We start from the raw sequence: 12,897 nt of genomic DNA, 5'->3' as shown, positions 1-12,897 counted from the left end.
TCTGATAATATCAGAATTTGGATGTCTTCTATAACTTTTAAAAATTGAATTACAGATAATCTGCAGAAGAAAGATGAATGGGAGGAAACCTTGAAACAGTTTAAAACTGTTGCTAGCTTACAGGTAAGTTAAGCCATGTTGAACATTATTACCTGGCTAATCAGTGCATTTGGCATAAATGATCAGTTCCTCCTTAAGATTTTCTGCATTAGCCTTCAGGAACTTTAGATATACTGGTTTTCCTTTTCTCTTTTTTAAAAAAGTAATTTTATTTATTCATTTACTTTTGGCTATGCTGAGTCTTCTTTGCTGTGCAGGATTTTTCTCTACTTTCCAGTTGCAGTGCTCAGGCTTCTCACTGTGGTGGCTTCTCTTGTTAGCAGCACATCAGATCAAATCAGTCGTTCAGTCGTGTCCGACTCTTTGCAACCCCATGAATCCCAGCATGCCAGGCCTCCCTGTCCATCACCAACTCCCGGAGTTCAGTGAGACTCACGTCCATCAAGTCAGTGATGCCATCCAGCCATCTCATCCTCTGTCGTCCCCTTCTCCTCTTGCCCCCAATCCCTCCCAGCATCAGAGTCTTTTCCAGTGAGTCAACCCTTCGCATGAGGTGGCCAAAGTACTGGAGTTTCAGCTTTAGCATCATTCCTTCCAAAGAAATCCCAGGGCTGATCTCCTTCAGAATGGACTGGTTGGATCTCCTCGCAGTCCAAGGGACTCTCAAGAGTCTTCTCCAACACCACAGTTCAAAAGCATCAGTTCTTCAGCGCTCAGCCTTCTTCACAGCCCAACTCTCGCTTCAGTAATTGTGGTGCAAAGGTTCAATAGTTGTGGTTCCTGGACTATAAATCATAGGCTCAATAGTTGTGGTGCCCAGGATTAGTTGCTCTGCCACTTCAATCCCGAACCAGGGATTGAACCTGTGTCTCCTGCATTGGGCAGGTAGATTCTTTACCACTGTCTGTTTTTTTTGGAAGCAGCTTTAATGTGATATAATTCACATACCATACATCTCATCCATTTGAAGTGTATGTATAATTCAGTAACTTCTTCGATGTACTGCATTACTGATTGTTTAAATCATGGTAAAGTACATACAATGTAAAATTGGCCATTTTAACCGTTTTTCAATACACAATTCAGTGGTGTTGACTCCACTCACAGTGTTGTACAACCATCACCGGTGTCTGCTTTTTATCACCTCAAGCAGAAACTTTGCATTTGTTCAGCAATACAACTCCCCATTCCTCTCTTCCTGCAGCGCCCGGTAACCTCTAATCAACTTTTTATCTCTATGAATTTGCCTGTTCTAGAAATTTCATAAAAGTGGAATCATACAATATTTGTCCTTTTGTGTCTGACATTTTTTGCTTAGCATAATGTTTTCAAGGTTCATTCATGTTGTAGGATGTATAGCACTTCCTTCCTTCCTCTGAATAATATTCCACTGTACAGCTCTGTCACATTTTTATTTATTTCTTGATGGCCATTCAGTTTGTTTTCACTTTGGGGCTGTTGTGAATAATGCTGCATTGCACATGGATGTTCAAATATCTGTTAAGTTCCTGCCTTCAGTTCCTTTGGGTATATACCCGGGAGAGGAATTGCTGAGTCATATGGCAATTCTGTCTTGTTTTAACTTTTTAAGAAATGTTCTCTCTTTTTTGAACTAGTCAGTTGTTCCATGTAAGATTCTAACTGTTGATTCTTGACCGGAATACCCGTGTGTAAGCGAAGAGGAACTAAAGAGTCTCTTGATGAAGGTGAAAGAGGAGAGTGAAAAAGCTGGCTTAAAATTCCGCATTAAAAAACTAAGGTCATGGCATCCGGTCCCATCACTTCATGTCAGATAGAAAGGGAAAAAGCAGAAGCAGTGACAGATTTTCTTTTCTTGGGCTCCAAAATCACTGCAGATGGTGACCGCGGCCATGAAATTAGAAGACAGTTGCTCCTTGGAAACCTAGGCAACGTATTAAGAAGCAGAGACATCACTTTTCTGACAAAGCTCTGTGTGGTCAAAGCTATGGTTTTTCCAGTAGTTGTGTAGAGATGTGAGAGCTGGACCATAAAGAAGGCTGAGTGACAAAGAATCGATGCTTTTGAATTGTGATGCTAGAGAAGACTCTTGATAGTCCCTTGGACTGCAAGGAGATCAGACCAGTCAATCCTAAAGAAAATTAACCCTGAATATTCAATGGAAGGACTGATGCTGAGGCTGAAGCTCCATTACTTTGGCCACCTGATACGAAGAGCTGACTCATTGGAAAAGACCCTGATGCTGGGAAAAATTGAAGGCAAGAGGAGAAGAGAGCAGAGGATGAGATAACATCACTGACTTAATGGACATGAACTTGAGTAAACTCCAGGAGACATTGGAGGAGAGAGAGGCCTGGCGTGCTGCAGTCCATGGCGTTGCAAAGAGTTGGACACGACTTTGTGACTAAATAACAACTCTCTTTTTAAACTATATTCTAGCAATCGTTTATGCCTTTTTAAAAAACCATTTTGATCTAAGGTATCTGTATAGATTATTTAATTCCAATGACCCTGAATGATGGCTAACAGTAGCCATCACTTACTCAGTTCTTACCATGTACTATACATGATTCCAGGGGCTTCTCATGTGCTATTTAATTGTCACAGTAGCTCCCCACAGAGGTTACTATTACCATTCTCCTTTATAGAGGAGGAAACTGAGAAACCACAGCGTTTCAAAATATTGTGAAAGAGAGCAAATTTTATGTAGAAACCAGTCCAAAAGATGACTATCTACTTCATGATCTCTACTTTTTTTCTATATAGTTTCATTCTAGGCAGTTTGCTTTTTCTTGAAAATTAATTTCTGTTTACTTTGAACGGATTAACTGTCTTCAGATGTGAAATTTGAAATTAACTTTATTTTGGCTCCAGGTCTTTCCTAATGTGAAAAGACTTTGTAAATAGAAAGGCTATCAGGGCTCACGGAAAAGTAGGAAATGGAGTACATACAAGGATCTCTTTGTGAAAGGTTGAAGTAAATACACTGGCAAATGTAACTCTCAACTGTTTTATCTCGAAGTATGGGAAGAAGAAATAACTTATCACAATTTATTGTACCACAGTTTCTCAAAGAATAGCCCATGGAATCCCAAGGGTCTCTGAGACCCTCTCAGGGAGTCCATGAGGTTAAAACTATATTTATAGCAAAAATAAGAAGTGATTTTTTCTTTCCAGCCATATTCTCTCATGAGGGTAGTGGGGTTTTCAGAAGCTTCATGCTGTGATAACATTGTCACTCTAAAGACTGATAGAATGTGCATTTTTATATGCCCATGTATTTAAAATTTTTCTGTTTAATTTCTAATACAGTAAATATTGATAGATATCTCATTAAAATTTGGGGGAGGGCCCTGTTTTGTTTTTGGTTATGCCGGGTCTTGGTTGCTGTGCAGACTTTCCTCTAGTTTCAGAGAGGAGGGATGTGCTCTAGTGGTGCTCAGGCTGCTCATGGTGCTGGCTTCTATTGTTGGGCTCTTGGGCATGCAGACATCAGTAGTTGCAGCTCCTGGGCCTAGTTGCTCCTCGGCCTGTGGGTTCTTCCCGAACCAGGGATCGAACCTGTCTCCTGCACTGGCAGGCAAATTCTTGAGCACTGAGCCACCAGGGAAGCCCCCCTCAATAGTTTTTAAGAGTATAAAGAGGTGCTGCACCCCTAAAGTTTGAGACCTTCCGTTTTAAACAATAGATGTCTTCATGTAAAGCACCCAGGAGTCAGGATAAGTTAACTTCTCCACATTCTTCTTACATTTGAGAATTGCAGATCTTTTAAAGCAACAGTTTTGATCTAAGCAAAGTCGTGTTTAGTTATGCTCCTATTTGTGGAGCATTCCTTGTGCCAGGTGTAGTGGGGATAGGCCAAGGATGCTGCTAAACAACCTTTTGTACCCAGACAGCCTCTGCAGGAAACAGTTACCTGGCAGATAGAGAAACCCTGCTCCAAAGTGTGGTGTCAAATAAAAAAGTCCCCCTCACTGCCACTGCCTCTTGGTGCCCTTCCTTGGGCTTCAAGAGGACTTTTTCTATTGGGTTGGAAAAATAAATCCTAGTTCTGGAGTTAGAAGCCAACCAGGAGTTATTACAGAAAACAGCAAAGCTGGCTTCTTCACGCCGCCAGGGTGGAATTGCACAAACCTAATACTTAACCCCTTTCTCCTTCTGCTCAGGGTTAGGTTTAGAATTACTGAGAATTACTGTAGGTTTAGAATTACAACAGAATTGCTGAGCCAAATACACTCAGCAGTGCTGAAGTTAGGAAACCCTCCGTTAAAGTGATATTTTCCCCTGTCCCAACCTTTATATAAGTTACTTTTGAAATATAGAGACTTAAATTCTTAATTTACAAGGGAGAAAAGAGATTCATGACACACCAGTGATGTTCAGCCATGGATGAACTGAACCGACATGGGGCTTTGTCTCGCTTGCCTTATTGCAGGAGAACTTTGAGGTCTTTCTTTCATTTGAAGATTACAGCAAGAGTTCCCTGGTAGCAGAGCTCCGGGAGCAGCACATTAAAGCTCACCAAGTTGCACAGGCCAAACACAAACCCTGGAGGCCAGCAGAGCCCCGGGCCACTGAGGAGCAGAGGCTGAGCGCTGAGTCCAAGCTGCACCGACAGGCGCTGACCCTGCAGGTGTCCAGGCAACAGCTGGAAGCCGAGCTGACCTTGAGGGCCTTGAGCGATGGGAACGTGGAAGCTGCACTGAGAAAATGCAGGTGAGTTCTTAGTCCCCAGATCACACAGCTCATCAGAAAGGAACACCCACTTCATTTATTTCTTTGATGATAAGGATAGGGCTGGTGGTAAGTCAGAAAGAGAAATACAAATACCGTATATTAACATATATATGTGGAATCTGAAAAAATTGGTATAGATGATCTTATTTACAAAGCAAAACTAGAGATACAGACGTAGAGAACAAACATATGGACACCAAGGGGAATGGGGGAGGGGGGTGAATTGGGAGATTGAGATGACACATATATACTATTGATGCTATGTGTGAAATAGATAGCTAATGGGAACCTACTGTATAGCCCAGGGAACTCTGCTTTGTGGTGACCTAAACAGGAGGGAAATCAGAAAAAAGAAAAAAGTATATGTATGTATATATACTCTTATATATATACAAGAGTATATGTATGTATATATAAAGAGGATATATGTATGTATACATATAGTTGATTGACTTTGCTGCACAACAGAAACTAATACGACATTGTAAAGCAACTATAATCAACAATTTTTTTTAAGCTATAAGCCTAATTTTCAATAAGCAATAAAAAATTTAAAAAGATACGTAGGGCTGGTGACCCTTTCACTTCCATAGAAATGATTCTTGGTTTCTCACCCTAAGAGCCTGTCTTGGTTGCCTGAGTCAGAAAGAGGGAGCATAGAAGTCTAGTAACTGACCCCCCAAGTATCTGAACGGTTCAGATAACTGAACCATTGAGTATAGGTCATCTTGCACTACAACAGTACCCCAAGCAAGTTTTCACTGTGTACTGTGAAAGCATTTAAAGACATTGTACATGTTGGTAGTGATTATATATTAGTCTGAGTAAGGCAAACACATCTGTTTCCCACGTGAGTGTTCTAACTTCTGACGCTTGCTTTCTTCTAAAGGGACTTGTTTAAATATCACTGCAACACCGACACTGGGCAGTTCCTGTTCCTGATGTGTCAGAAGCTGTGTCACATGTTGGCCAGTGGCGTTCCAATGACAGTACCTGTGGGTCTAAATCTTCCCTCCGAGATACACGACCTTGCATGCCAGGCTGCCACCATCTGCAGTCCAGGTGACAAGATTTATAATCTACATAGTTTTATGTTCTCTGCTTCATTCCATTTTTGTCTAGCTAATGCTGTCCCCTTACAATTGGACATGTGAAGGTATGGAGTGATCGTTACCCCCTTTCACAAAGGGACACTTATAATTGAATCTCTGTGGGGATTACTATTTTAAAATATTTCCAAAGTTAGCAATGTGATTTTTTTTTTTTAATATTTATTTCTCTATTTGGCTGTGCCAGGTCTTAGTTGTAACAAGCGGAGTCTTTAGTTGCAGCGTGTGAGATCTAGTTCTCTGACCAGGGATCGAACCCAGGCCCCCTGCATTGGGAGTGCAGAGGCTGAGCCTCTGGACCACCAGAGAAGTCCCAACAATGTCATTTCTGACTGTTGACAATACTCACTTTCAGGGGATGGTGAAATTCCTTGCCTCCCCATATCTGATCTTACTTTCCAGTCAAGCTTAAGAAAAATATTGACCTGTATTATTTAGGGTAGTCAAAGCTATGTGAAAACCTTTCTCTCTACTTTGTGGCCTGTCTTAGAATTTTGAATGGTAATTATTAAAAAGATTTGTTGTTGTTGTTGTTATTCTAAACACATGAAATAATAGTTTAATGATTTTTCTCCACTTTCAGATTTTGTGCTGGATGCCTTAGAACTCTGTAAATATACTTTGATGGCAGTAGAGCTTTCCAGACAGTGCCAAATGGATGATTGTGGAATTCTCACGAAAGTAAATTGCTTTGAATTTCTTTCCCTTAAACAAAACCCCAGCCCAATCCATTATATACCACTTTTAAATTATTTGCATAGTTTATAAAAATACTGAATCAACCTCTTATATTTTCTTACTCTATACCAGAGAACTACTTAAGGACATGAGACCACTTCTCTTTTCTAGTCACATTTATTGGCTTTAATTTGCATTCTTTTGAAACAGTGGGCCTCAAACAAGGCATCTCTGGACATTGTCCAGAGTAACTATTTAATTTTTTTTCTTTGGCCTCACAGTTTGTGGGATCATCCCTGACCACGAATGGTACCCAGACCCCCACAGTGAACACACCAAATCATGACCACTGGACTGCCAGGAAATTCCCTGAGCAATAATTTAACTTAAAGCAGCATTATTTTAAGCCCTCGACCAGAAGAAACAGACTTTATAGTCTGGCTAAAATTACATTTGGCTCTAATAGATCTGATTCTGGATTCTACTCAGTGAAGAGGGTATCTGTGTCCCACAGTGTCCTTATCTATGTGTTTTCTGTACACTTTGATATTTAGACTTCTTTCGGAACTCATAAAGATCCATATGAGGAATGGTCTTACTGTGACTTCTTCAGTGAAGATGGAATAGTTCTTGAGTCACAGATGGTGCTCCCTGTCATCTATGAATTGATTTCGTCACTTGTACCTCTGGCTGGTAATTCTCATCTGTGTAATATCTTTTTCCTGTGTATTTCTGGGTTTGGAACTGGAACTACTCACAGTAGCATGGATGAATCAGTTGTAGGCATGAGTGTGTGTGTGCTAAGTTGCTTCAGTCATATCCAACTCTATGTGACCCTGTGGACAGTAGCCTGCCAGGCTCCTCTGTCCATGGGATTCTCCAGGCAAGAATGTTAGAGTGGGTTGCTGTGCTCTTCTCCATATTACAGGCATAATGCTGAACAAATGAAGCAAGGAATAAAAGAATACATACTGTATTATTTCATTTATGTAAAAAACAGGCTATAAGGCGGCCATGCTGTTGGAAATGAGGATAGTGGTTACTCTTGGGGGGTTGACCAGAAGGAGACAAGGGGGCGGTTTCTGGGAGCTCTTAGTGTTCTGTTTCTTGGTCTGGATGTACACTTTTCTGTGTATTTTTCTGTATGTATACTTGGGTTTTTTATTTTTTAAGTAGCAGATTGCTTTAGAATGTTATTTGATAAGAGCACAATATTAAAGTATCCCTGGGACTATGTGTTCTATGAAAGAGTTATTATTGAATTTATTCTGTTTTGTAGAAAGCAAGAGATATCCCTTGGATTCTGTGAGTTTACCATACTGCTTCACCAGTGAAGGTATATGGCATCAAACATGTATAACCACTGTTTCCCTTTTGTAAATTTGCCAGTACAGAAAGTTCTTTAAATCCTGGATATGAACCTGATACAATGTCCTCATTTCTTAGTTACTACTGTTACATTGTTACTCTTCCGAACAGTCAGGAGAGTGGGTCATTTGGCTTATCTATTGTTAACTTTTGTGAATCTGTTCTACATTTTGGTCTTCCAAGTGGAGAAGTGGTTTTCTTCAGCTCATGACTTAAAGCATCTCAGAATAAGCAAGTTAAAATCAAAGTACCTCCATACCCATGTACTTAACTATGTTCCGGTTTCAATCAGACCTCTTGTTAACTCTCATTTACTAACTTTGAGAACCAATTCTATGACTATTCTGTGCATTGAAGAAGTAGACCGTCCCAGAAGACAGTTTCCAAATATGGTCTTTGTTTAAAAAAAAAAATCTAAAGATTAAAATACTTTTATTCAAGTAAAATTCTTTTTTATCATTTCACAGGAGACAGCCTAATGTTACCTGTTATCAATTCCATCTCTGCCTTGCTTCAGAACCTTCAGGAATCTAGCCAGTGGGAACTGGCCCTAAAATTTGTGATTGGTTCCTTTGGTACCTGCCTTCAGCACTCTGTGTCAAGCTTCATGAATGCCAGTTTGAGCGAAAAGGTATTATTTCGAGAACAAATACGTTCAGTTAGCAAGAATATAAATACAAAAGCACTGTTAAACAAAGAAATTGGGAGCCCACATTTTCCCATTTGGCTTTGTAGTGAGGAAATGGATTATTTGCCAGGTTTAGGAAACATCTGTTGAACATCTACAAAAATGTATACTTGATTTTATCGGAAATTGTCCATCTGCTCTTTGTTTTTACTGTGGCCCAAACTATTGTAATTATTACAACATTATGAAAAGACTGTAGAAGACAAGCTATCTATTGATAACTTGCTTATGAAGCTGGTCTCAGAAGGAATTGCATTCATTTCTACTACGCTATTGATATTTACTAAATGTGAGTTTTTCTTTTTTTAAAAAAAAACAGCTTTATTGAAATATAGCTTTCAAAATTAAAATGCACGTATTTTAAGTATGTCAACCAATGTATTTTCACCTTGTTGCCAACACTATAATCAAGGTACAGAGTATTTTAAAAGGTTCTATTTTTGTCCTTTCCCAGTTAATTCCCCTTCACGTCCCAGCTTTCTGTCATTATAGATTAAATGACAGTGTTGTTTGCATATGATGGTGAATTTTCAAAGTTCCTTAATATTTAAGAAAAGTTTTCAAAATGCTCATAGAAATGGACCTGAGGATTCTTTCCTTTTTTTTTTTTTTTTTTAAAGTTGTTTGAAGAGGCCCCTTTAGTTAAATCCAGGCACGTTGTTATGGAATTGAAAGAGAAAGCTGTTATGTTTATCAGGGGAAATGCCACCACACTCTTGTACAAAGTGAGTATTTGTTTGTGCTAAGTTCCTCTCCCTCCCCACTGCCCCACCCTGATTGCTTCTGCAGGTAAGTGTGCTCTGTCACATAGAACTTGCTAGAGTTGCTTTCCTTAAATTTGTAATAGTGATAAAAGACATGAAATCTAAGCAGCAAGTCGGAACTATTTTACTATAAATAACTTTTTGTGCAACGCTTGTTCTTTCTTAGTCTGAAATTAAATTTAGTGGCAAATCAGCTGTTAGAGACCGAGTTCTGTTTTAATTGTGAGGAACTTGCTTCTCCAGGTGCTTTCTCCCTACAGGTATTTAATTGTCGCCTGGTGGATCTCGACTTGGCACTGGGGTACTGCACTCTCTTACCGCAAAAAGAAGTCTTTGAGAATCTCTGGAAGCTCACAGATAAAGCATGGCAGAATTACGACAAAATATTGGTATGACTTAAGGAGGCACACCTTCGGTTCCTGAAGAATTAAAGATTTAGCGAAAGAAATAAAACTGGTTTGCCACCAGATTTTCAAGATTTAGCAGAAGAAGCATCAAGCTAACTCACATGGTTTCTATTAGCTTTTCCCTAACTAGTGACACACCAGAGATTGCATATGCAGGTCCTAAGCATTGCTCAACCCAGGGAATTGTATTTTTTTTTCTTAAATCTGTATGCAGCCACAGAACCTCACTGCATATTCTTACTCTAGTGTATTTGAAACCTTAAATTCACGGGCCAGTTCTTTTTCAAAGGACAAGTTTAATGGATGCGAAACTTGTCTTTAATATTTGTTTTAAAATTTGCCCTTTGTGGCAATTTTACTTGTAGGATAGCTCAAATTGGGCCTTTTCTTATGAAAGAAATCCAGACTAAATTTATGGCATCACACTAAAAGCCAAATCACTGAAGTAATTATTACCTAAGTGTAAGTAATGATGGTTTACAAAGCAACATGTAACATTCCAACTGTTACCATAAAGAAAGACTGAAGATTATGGTTTTTATTGTTGAGTTCTGCATAAAAAAGCATTAAAACATTGTCTATTTGCAACTGAATTTTAATTCTATTTTAACTTTTTAGGCAATATCTCTGGTGGGCTCTCAGTTGGCCAGTCTCTGTCAGGAAACAGAAACGAAGTTTAAGTTCTGTGAACTCAGTACTGATGCCCGGTGGGGTATTCGTCTTAGTAAACTTGGTGTGAGTATTCTTCAAGTGCTGTGAAGTTTCATCCATTCTGATAATTACCCAGTTGAAAAATGTGAAACAAAGGACTCGTTGTCCTTTCCTTTTGGAGAGGTTGCTCATACTCGTGCTCAGTGACTTTAGTTGTGTCCAAGTCTTTCGCAACCCCATGGACCGTAGCCCACCAGGCTCCTCTCCTCTGTCCATGGGATTTTTCCAGCAAGAATACTGGAATGGGTTGCCGTGCCCTTCTCCAGGGGATCTTCCCCACCCAGGGACTGAGCCCATGTCTCCTGCTTTGCAGTCCGATTCTTTACCAGTGAGCCACCAGGGAAGCCCGTTGGAGAGGTTATATGTAAATATAAACTGTGGCACATAAGTTTTAGGTAAATAAAGTACCCTCATTTTCAATCTCAAAGCAATAAGGACCTTTTGCCTCATTTTCGTTTTGCTCTATTTTTAAGTAAATTAGAAGCTTGATATTTCATCTACTAAGCCTTCTCATTAGGAATGTATCTAGTATTAATTGACATTTAAAGCTATTCCAGGCCTGCCCTTTAACCTCATACTTTATTGTGTGTTGGTAGGTTAAAGATAATATAGGTAAATGTAAATACAGGTATACTAAGCTTCAGCAACTCCTCCCAGGGAGTAGTAAGTGGCCCTTGTTTTTCAATTTGCAAAAACAAAATCCTGTTTTCTTTACTATGAATGTAAAGCATTTTATTTTATTTGCAGATAGTTGGCTTCTCAGGAATGAAACCACTGTAGAATGTATTTTGAATATGTATTTTGAAGCCTCATTCCTATTCCAGAATGGGACTGTTTGTTGCCAACTGCCATACTTCAGTGATGAATTGCCAGGGGTTAGTATGACTGAGATTTTGCACCTGAAATTTCAGAGTGATGCTCAACTTGAACACAACTAAAGTCACTGAGCACGAGCATGAGCAGCCTCTCCGAAAGGAAAGGACAATGAGTCCTTTGTTTCCAATGTAAAAGTTGAAGGAGCTATAGAGAAATGTTTCTCTATAAAAGTGGACAGTGAAAGGGCACGGCACGATGGTACCCTTGTTCTGATACATTTCAGTTTAGCAGGTTTTTTCTTTTGCTCTTTTTATTTCCAGATTTCTTTCCAGCCAGTTTTCAGGCAACATTTTCTCACCAAGAACGACCTCATCAAAGCTCTCGTAAAGAATATAGATATGGACACAAGCATCATTCTGGAATATTGCAGGTAATTCTTTAAATCTCAATGGTATTTTTGCTATTAGCGTAACAAACTGGTAATCCTAATGAAAGAACACAGTGATTAACAATGATTATGACACATGACCCATGACTTATGATGTTTTCTTTTGCTCAACCCCACACTGAGTAAATCCAAACCAGATTAAATTCTCTTACATATATCACCTTTTAAATTCACTGTTTAGTGTTTTCGCAGCTTGCCTCATGATAAGCATCACCTAGGGCTCTTAGTTAAAAATATAGATTCCTGGGTCCCTCTGTTGGTTCTGATTCAGCTGATCTGAGGCCCAGGAATCTGGTCTTAATATGTGTTCCAGAATCCAGACCATTTACATGATCAGAGAAGCTTGGGATATTCTTCCAAGAGAGTAAACTTCTGTATCAGATCAACTTAGGGGCTCAAAGTAATCTTAAAATTGGTGGAAAGTATGATTTAGGGAGAATTTTTAAAAAAAATAACTTAAAAAATCTAAGACTAAATGTTATTTATAGATACAGTTTAGTGTAATGAGAACAGTCAAACGATTTGTAATTTACATTTGAGTTTTATCTGTCTGATAAATTTAGGTACTAAATCTGTTGGCTTATTATTAGTTTTAAAGTGGTTTTCCACACATCATCTCATTGCATTTTTATTGTATATTATCACCAATTTATGTATGAGTGAACATATCCCTCTCAGGTGCCCTGCGCAGGGTTAGATAATAAGTGATCATTTCTAAAATACCACAGATGCCATAACCCTCACCCAGTTTGTGACAGGTGAGTGGAATCTTGAGTTCTTGATAGTGAGACTGCTGAGCGCCCTTCCTCACCAGACAGGGATCTAGTTCTTTGTCCTTGTGGATGGTGGGGAGTATTGTCCCCGGCTGTCACCATCCTGGACTTGCAAGTCAGGAACTGGAGGCTACTCATAGCTCTGAGGAGCTCTGATTTACCTGTACTCCGATGTAACGAAACTCGGCCATTCTTGTTTGGACTGCTGCAAAACCAGAACGAGGTACACACACTCCCTCTTCTTTTTAAACTGAAACTGGGAGATTTTTGCCTGTTGTTTTCTGGTATTGACCTCTTTTGTGAAATTTAAAGAGCTCTAATTTTGTCAGGCTCATTTCACCATCTTTATGCTCACATGG

General features: G+C 39.4%; 1 protein-coding gene across 1 annotated transcript in view; it reads left to right on the top strand.

Annotated features, from left to right (window-relative positions):
• Positions 1 to 12,897, top strand: part of KNTC1 (kinetochore associated 1) — a 70,861-nt gene that overhangs the window by 35,710 nt on the left and 22,254 nt on the right. The window contains exons 33-43 of the mRNA XM_010841314.1: positions 56 to 123; positions 4,475 to 4,755; positions 5,666 to 5,838; positions 6,469 to 6,566; positions 7,118 to 7,256; positions 7,843 to 7,899; positions 8,399 to 8,562; positions 9,240 to 9,344; positions 9,644 to 9,772; positions 10,409 to 10,525; positions 11,638 to 11,747. Of these exons, the coding sequence (XP_010839616.1) occupies positions 56 to 123; positions 4,475 to 4,755; positions 5,666 to 5,838; positions 6,469 to 6,566; positions 7,118 to 7,256; positions 7,843 to 7,899; positions 8,399 to 8,562; positions 9,240 to 9,344; positions 9,644 to 9,772; positions 10,409 to 10,525; positions 11,638 to 11,747 (1,441 nt within the window). The remainder of the gene's footprint in view (positions 1 to 55; positions 124 to 4,474; positions 4,756 to 5,665; positions 5,839 to 6,468; positions 6,567 to 7,117; positions 7,257 to 7,842; positions 7,900 to 8,398; positions 8,563 to 9,239; positions 9,345 to 9,643; positions 9,773 to 10,408; positions 10,526 to 11,637; positions 11,748 to 12,897) is intronic.

Source organism: Bison bison, unplaced genomic scaffold, assembly GCF_000754665.1.
Source record: "Bison bison bison isolate TAMUID 2011002044 unplaced genomic scaffold, Bison_UMD1.0 scf7180017864160, whole genome shotgun sequence".
NCBI classification, from domain to species: domain Eukaryota; kingdom Metazoa; phylum Chordata; class Mammalia; order Artiodactyla; family Bovidae; genus Bison; species Bison bison.
This window is presented reverse-complemented; position numbering and strand designations above follow the sequence as displayed.